At 43.8% G+C, this 6923-nt stretch overlaps 1 protein-coding gene across 1 annotated transcript; it reads right to left on the bottom strand.

The window, feature by feature from the left end:
- Positions 1-428: 428 nt before the first annotated feature.
- On the bottom strand, positions 429-5344 carry LOC123103619 (ASC1-like protein 1). Its single transcript, XM_044525263.1, has 6 exons — positions 4858-5344; positions 1752-1978; positions 1501-1656; positions 1231-1416; positions 926-1110; positions 429-831 (listed from the first exon to the last, which is right to left on the bottom strand). Exons 1-6 carry the CDS (start codon positions 5017-5019, stop codon positions 800-802), a joined length of 948 nt encoding a protein of 315 aa, XP_044381198.1. The 5' UTR covers positions 5020-5344; the 3' UTR covers positions 429-799.
- Between the last annotated feature and the right edge of the window lie 1579 nt (positions 5345-6923).

Here is a 6923-nt window from a genome sequence, read left to right as displayed (position 1 = left end):
TGCTGGCAGGCAAGGCAGTTTTCAGTCCCTGATACAGAAACCTTGGTGAAGTTTGGGATGAAACGAGACCAGTCATGCAAAACAAGGCTCCAAGTAAACATCACGTGCCAAGATGTAAATAAGATGTTTGGATGGGTAATTTTAGAACTAAATAAATATAGGTACAATTTCAAAGGTCATGGAGATTCAAATCTAAATTTCATAAATTGTGGGTTTGGAACTGAAACATAATTATTTGAACTTGAATCCTTACGATGATAAAATGAAGATGTCTGTGTTTATATGCAAGTGCAAAGAGAACTAGAAAAAAATCAAATTATTGGGGATGGGTTTATTCGGAAGTTGCAAAAGCAGCACATAAAGAAACCCCAAAAAACTTGATGGAGCAGCTGGAGATGCTTATTGGGTAACTGCTGGAGATGCTCTAAGAATGTTGAAAGTTTCTTTGGAACTTCTTATCCAGATTACCATTACAATGCAAGATACACCAAGTTGCAAACTGAGTTACCACCGCATATTACACAACGACGTCAATGCATCATGAATCAACTAATCCTTCCTAGACTGAACAAACTTATTGTGCTCTCTTTTATACAAATACGGATCCAGGGCAAATATACACCAACTTTGTATATGATAGCACAAGTAGCTGTAGTACCAACTCCTGCAAATTGTGGCTGCCATGTTTGACACAAAGATTGATCCGGTCTAGTGAAATCAGTGGCTAGGGTGATGGATGTATCATCCTGTAGGGAACACATTATATAATTCTTCAGTTAAACATCCAGCAACCTACAGATTAATCTTCGTGGTCTTCTTCACCCTCAGAATCTGTTTAATAGCAGGTGGCTTATAAGAAATCAATATGCTGATGCGAAAGAAAACAGATTTAACAACGAGAAAATGGGCAAGACAAATAGCTGACCGGATCGAACATCGTCACCAACACGTCCTCTGGATTGGATTTGTTTGACTAGCATTCGGTAAATCAGTACCCACCAATATATGTGAAGGACTAGAAGTGAGAACAGGAGACTGTTGAAAAGATAGTAGTATACGGAGCTGTAAAATTCTTTTTTCTCCTTGTCAAGGATCACAGCTACTTCATAGCTGAAAAAGACACGAGAGCATCAAATCAATCAATAAAACGCGATATAAATGTTAGTAGAGTTAAAAAGTCGGAGTGGCACCAGACACCACAGCAACCTACAAGCTGTAGCAAATGTTTACCTTGTGCTTCTCAGGATCCAGAAAGGGAAAATTATTAGCCGAAGAAGGATCCAAGAAGCCACAAAAAGTAGAAATGCTACAACAGCTAGCCCCTCACAGCTACTATACTTGGCCATCTTTCCGATCTCTAGGAATATATCACTCGCATCATGGACGGCTAAAATGACCGAGCCAGCACGAGATAATCTGTTTAGAAATAGCAATAACATCAAGACCTGGCAATGCTGTGTATCATTACGTATAGAAGGGCAATTACACTCATGTACAAACCTGCAAATGTAGGACATAACAATCAGAACAACAGTCGCCACATGGTGAGACATCGAGACTCCAAAATCCTTGCGTCTTGTTTCCCAGAACAGAAGGGCAAAGATGGAATATGTGTAAAATCCAGCAGCATACATGTATACAGCCTTAAGCTTCAGTCTGGGAGAAAGAAAAGAAAAATTAAGGTCGAAGCCTTTTGGGTAAAAGCAATGCTGCAGTGAAGAATAAAAGAGCTTCTTGTTTCTCTTGCTTACTTCATCTTTTGATCAGGCCAGAGCTGCTCACCAGGCCCTACCCAGAAGTATCTGGTGTTTGTAAACCATGGCTCATTGTATGTTACAGATAATGAAAGGACCTCTGCCGAAAGAAAATAAACAAATTTCCAGGCCGACTCCTTAAATTTATTGATTTTCTTTCTCCTTTCGTCTGTTTCAGCAAGCTTGTCATATCCTTTTCCAAATATAAGTCTTCTTGCTAATATCTGCAAATATAATGAAATGAAAGAACTATAATATACGCATGTAGGGGCGTACTGGAATAGCATGAACGCTACATAATGACCATCCCAGTCGTGATTGCACCATTCTTGCATATGATTTGCTCACGGCATACAGTTTTAATGTGACATGACAGCAAATATAACAAACTGGCAAAAAACTGGTCTGTTCTGGCTTATTTCAGTTCCCCTCTCTTTGCAGTAGACAATTTAGAGTCAAAAATCAAAATAGGACTTACTTTTCATGTCAACATGAGTTACTGCATGTACTACAATGGTGGATGGGCGTAATCATATATTATATTGGTAATAATACATACTGCAACCATGTTAGATAAAAAAATTGAACCACTATTGCATCAGCAATTGCTAAACCACAAATGGATCCACTGATCTCTACTGGAGTCTGGAGGGGGCTCCATTGTTTTCAAAATTTTGTACGCAAGGAAGCCATAAACTGGAAATATAATCAAGTCAGTGCCTCAAGAAATAATCACTCTGCAATTTACATTTGAAGCAACTTGTTAAGTTTGAGCTTAGTTAAGAGGGAAATAGCAGTAAACCTAAGTCAAGATAGATTCAAGAGCAATGCTGCAGCTAAGTTAAATAAGAGAGGATGTTTGAGGTTGGTGGTTGTGGGTCGGGGCGGGTGGTGGTGATGTGGCTGGTCTGGGGTCGACGGTGGTAGGCGATGCCCTGCGACTACGCCAGTGGCACACAGGTGCCGTGGCGTCGTCTCGGCAAGGTTTTCGAGTCGATGAGTCATTCTGGGGTAGCTACTCTTCAACCCTGCAGTTGCGACTCGTCGACTAGTCGACATGGTGAGTTGACCTTGCAGTTGCGACTGCATCTCGGCCTCGCGTAACCTTTTGAATTTACGCACAACACAGGTGGTGCACGGCGTTGTGCAGTCTCGGTTGTGCGGTGCCTTCGATTGCGTCAACGGTGCAGTGTCATGGCAGTGTCGGGTTTGGTCTGCTAGGCGATGCCCTTTGACTACGCCGGTGGCACACAGGTGCCGTGGCGCCGTCCCGGCCTCACATGACCCTTTGAATGTGCCCCACGACACAGGTGGTGTCGCGGCATTGTGCAGTCTCGGATGTGCGGAGCCTTTTGATTGTGTCGACGGTGCAGTGTAGTGGTTTGCTCTCGGCTGGCCGATGTCATTAGATTACACCCAATGTTCAAGATATCGGTAACTGGTACCATATCGGCAAGGTGATGAGTACGGAGTAATCGACGAATCCGCCATTTAACTGAATTTATCGGTAACCCATATATCGGTAGGTTAACTAGAGCCATATCTATATCTACTAGGCTAATAGCAACATGCAATGTACCAAGTGCCTAAATATGCAATCCTAGGCTACATAGCAACACGGAGAAGTGTTGCCTTGATGTTCTGATGATGCTGCAGCCAATCTGGAAGGCCATAGACCTGCACACTGAAAAGTAGGGAGGGAACAGGCCAGTTTTGGGTTAAAAAATGCGCAGCAGGCCAATAATTCGGCCTGACAGCTGATAAAACCAGCTTGTCAGACAAATTAACTGGGCCTACCAGTTAATGGCTCGAATATCACGTTCTCATATCGGGAAGGGTCCGAATAGCAGTTAACTGACCATATCGGCAGTTCACTGACCGATATTTGGAACAGTGATTACACCGGCAGTGTATCAGGTACTAGTGGGAGAAGATAAGAGAGAAGATTGGAGGGCTAGGATGAGAGGAACACCTGATCTATGCCTATCTCTGTTTCCCCCTTTTGCTGCTTTTTCCTTTCCTTTACTTTCAAATTAAGCCACTGTAATTCCCTAGCCTATATAAGGCCTTGTAACCTGAGAGAGGGGCATCGATCAACTGTATTCAGCCAATTTGGTTTATATCAAATATACAGATACATACACCATATATGCAAAAGTGCTCTAGTTCTTCAGTTCTTATACTTTTTTCCTTGATTTCTTGGTTCAATACACTTTGATTCCCTGTCGATCCCTAGCGGGATCTGACACGGTGCTCATTGTTGTGCTTTCCCTCTTTGTTCTCCCTTGCTATGTGTGCTGTCGGTACGTGTTATTTTTTGCTCAATCTCTTCTTCCCTGTGGCCCCTGTTCACTTGGACCCTATCTTGCGATGGGCTGCAAAACCTTGTTGTGGGGCAATGAATTAAGGTGGGGAAATACCGCCCCCCCCCCTGGTTGAAAATTCCAAAAAGTAAGAGAGGATGATATTTCCCAATGTTAATCCCTATTAGCTTCCAGTACATGTTCTATGATTTTCTAGATAAATTTGGATAGTAGCATGTCCCTCCTCACATTCGATTCACTAGCAATATAGCACAACAAATTTTACTCACATGCCATTTAACCAATAATATTAGTAGAACCCAAAGAATCACACACTTCACAGTATGAAGACGTTTAAAAGTACCGCCGTAAACAAGAGGGAAAACAAGTGGCATCTAAAAACGTGTCCATGGTTTGATTATTTTGTTAAAGCGAAGGTAACTTTCCAAAAAGCAGTCACGATGACCACAGCTTTATCGAGCCGAATCCAGCACAATCTCAATCAAAATGCAGTACATTATTGCTATGGTGCTGTATTTTCTAGCTTCTATTTGTCTTTCTATCTGTTGATTGACAATTCGATCCATAGTTACAGAGGCTCACATCAGTACACAAATTGACATGTCAGGGCATGCACAGTTACATCAGTTTTATGAGAAAACTGATCCATGGAAAAGACTGTACTGAAGCAAGAAACTCAAGGGGGAATGCTTATCCAGCAACTAACTGCAGCTTGGCACGGGCATTCCGGATCCGATGAACCACTAAAACCCGAAGAGGGGAGCAGCCAGGCAGTTTACCTCAAAGACGAACCGGTCGAGGAGGAAGCGCAGGGCGGGAAAGAAGGCGACGAGGATGGGGAGAACGGCGTAGTCGCCGTACGCCGGGTAGGCCTCCGCCTCCCAGTCCACGGGCGTCGAGGACGACAAGGATCTCGTGAAGAGCTCCACGAGCGCCGCCATTGCGGGCGGGAGATCCAAATCCAAGAACCTAGCCCCCAGCTGGTTTCTTGGATCCGAGCACGGAAAGCGGACGCGCCGCCGATCCGAGAAGCCCACGGGCGCTCCCGAGCCGGGGAGGAGGACGGACGAGTCAACACGAAGCTGCCGCGGGGTGGAGATTTGGTATGGGTGGAGCTGAGCAAGTAGTCCTCCTAAATCTTGTGCCTTGGTGGTAACGGATTGCTGCTGGGAACGGGAGCGGATGCACTGGCGCCCTTTTCTGCGGGGGATTGGAGAATCCACTGGGGCTGGGGTTGGGTTGGGTTGGGCTGGGTGGGGAGATGAGATCTGAGCGTCAGCTTTATAATTTAGTAGCGGCGTTATTGGTTACGGAGAAGCAACCAGGCGGCGGGATCCCGTCTGCGACGGGAAAAGAAAGGGTACAAATCCCCTTTGTCTCCGGTCGACTGGTCCGCGCTGGGCGTGTCTCCACGTGACCCCGATCGAGGGCATATCGGTACGGCTGGCTGGCTGGATTTCGTTGTCGCCCAAACTCGTCAAAATTTAGAGCTTTTCTTGGGACTTAAATTTTAGAGCGCTGGCACATGGTGCTTCTCTGTGTGCCCGTGTCGCAGAATTTAAATCCGGGATTCTGTAAGCACGTCGTATTTTTTGCAACCAAGTCTGTCACTTTCGTCCGCCCATATGTGGATTGATGAAGATTGATCTCGTTTTTTATGTTAATTGTAAAATGGACGCTTTTGTCAACTCACCGAGTGTTTTCGTGGCCAAAAAGAAAGAAAGCTCACTCCATGCCTTGTTAGTTTTATAAAAAGGAAAAGTTATTTTCGGTATGCTCTCCTGGTTTTTTTAACACAATACAGACGCGGAAGCTTATATATACGCGCATACACTCATTCCTATGAACATACGCCCTACCTCATGAGCATCTCTGAGAGATCGAGCCGATATATCATCTTGAGATTGATGAAGTCACCAAAGACAACTCGTAGTCGACGAGAACGTCTTCTCTCACTAAATGCACATCACCGAAAGTCCTAAAATAAATTTAGAAATAAATAGGAGAACCAAAACTTTAATCTTGATGAACTGAGATATTACTATCCACCTAACCATGCAACCACCGGTTGGTTTGTGTTATGCTCACATTGTTGGAATGTACAATATCATCACAATGGTTGTGGGGTTGGTCCAATCAAGTAATTAAAAAATTAAATAAGAAATTAATTAAAGAATTACTCCTGCAATATTAATCGCCCATGTAGTTAATATCGTGATAACTGATGTATAATAGGAAGACAGCAGTCGTGCCATTAACCACGGCAGTTAATCACGGCAAATTGAACACGAGACGTGCGCTGGGTCGCCGGATGTGAGCTCCACTCCATGCACGGCGTACAAGGCGCATGTTGTGGTCTACGAATTTGGAATAATTTTTTTTATGATGTTCATTATACTAGCATGCTTGAAGATGCATAGGTTAGAAGTTTTCTTAAAAAATTAAGCTGCGGCCCTGAGAGATTTTTAACGCGCCTGGTTGACTAATAGGTACTACTACTTCCTTTTTTTTTTTGAAGTACGGCCCTTAACGACATTTATTCATTCCTCCATCGTACATAGTCTGAGTGCATCTCGTCACTCAGAAATTCAGGGATACAACTGAAAGTTACATCGCCCATGCCTAAAAGCAGAGCATGCCGAGCTAATTTGTGAGCGAGAGCATTGGCTTCTCTACTAATATGATACAACTCGAATCCCTGGAAATATGAGAGATAGACCTTCATCTCTCTGATAATGAGACCCACATCAGACATGTCTCTTCTATTTTTCCATTCATTGGCAAAGACTTGACAGTCTGTTTCAACTTGGACGTTGGTCCATCCTTGCTCCATCGCAAACACCAT

This window comes from Triticum aestivum, chromosome 5A (genome assembly GCF_018294505.1).
Source record: "Triticum aestivum cultivar Chinese Spring chromosome 5A, IWGSC CS RefSeq v2.1, whole genome shotgun sequence".
Classification (NCBI taxonomy): domain Eukaryota; kingdom Viridiplantae; phylum Streptophyta; class Magnoliopsida; order Poales; family Poaceae; genus Triticum; species Triticum aestivum.
This window is presented reverse-complemented; position numbering and strand designations above follow the sequence as displayed.

Coding starts and splice junctions, on each gene's coding strand:
- LOC123103619 (XM_044525263.1), bottom strand. CDS start 5,019: ATGGCGGCGCTCGTGGAGCTCTTCACGAGATCCTTGTCGTCCTCGACG. Junction 1,111..1,230: donor TGGATCCTGAGAAGCACAAG/GTAAACATTTGC, acceptor TGTCTTTTTCAG/CTATGAAGTAGCTGTGATCC. Junction 832..925: donor TGGTGACGATGTTCGATCCG/GTCAGCTATTTG, acceptor GCTATTAAACAG/ATTCTGAGGGTGAAGAAGAC.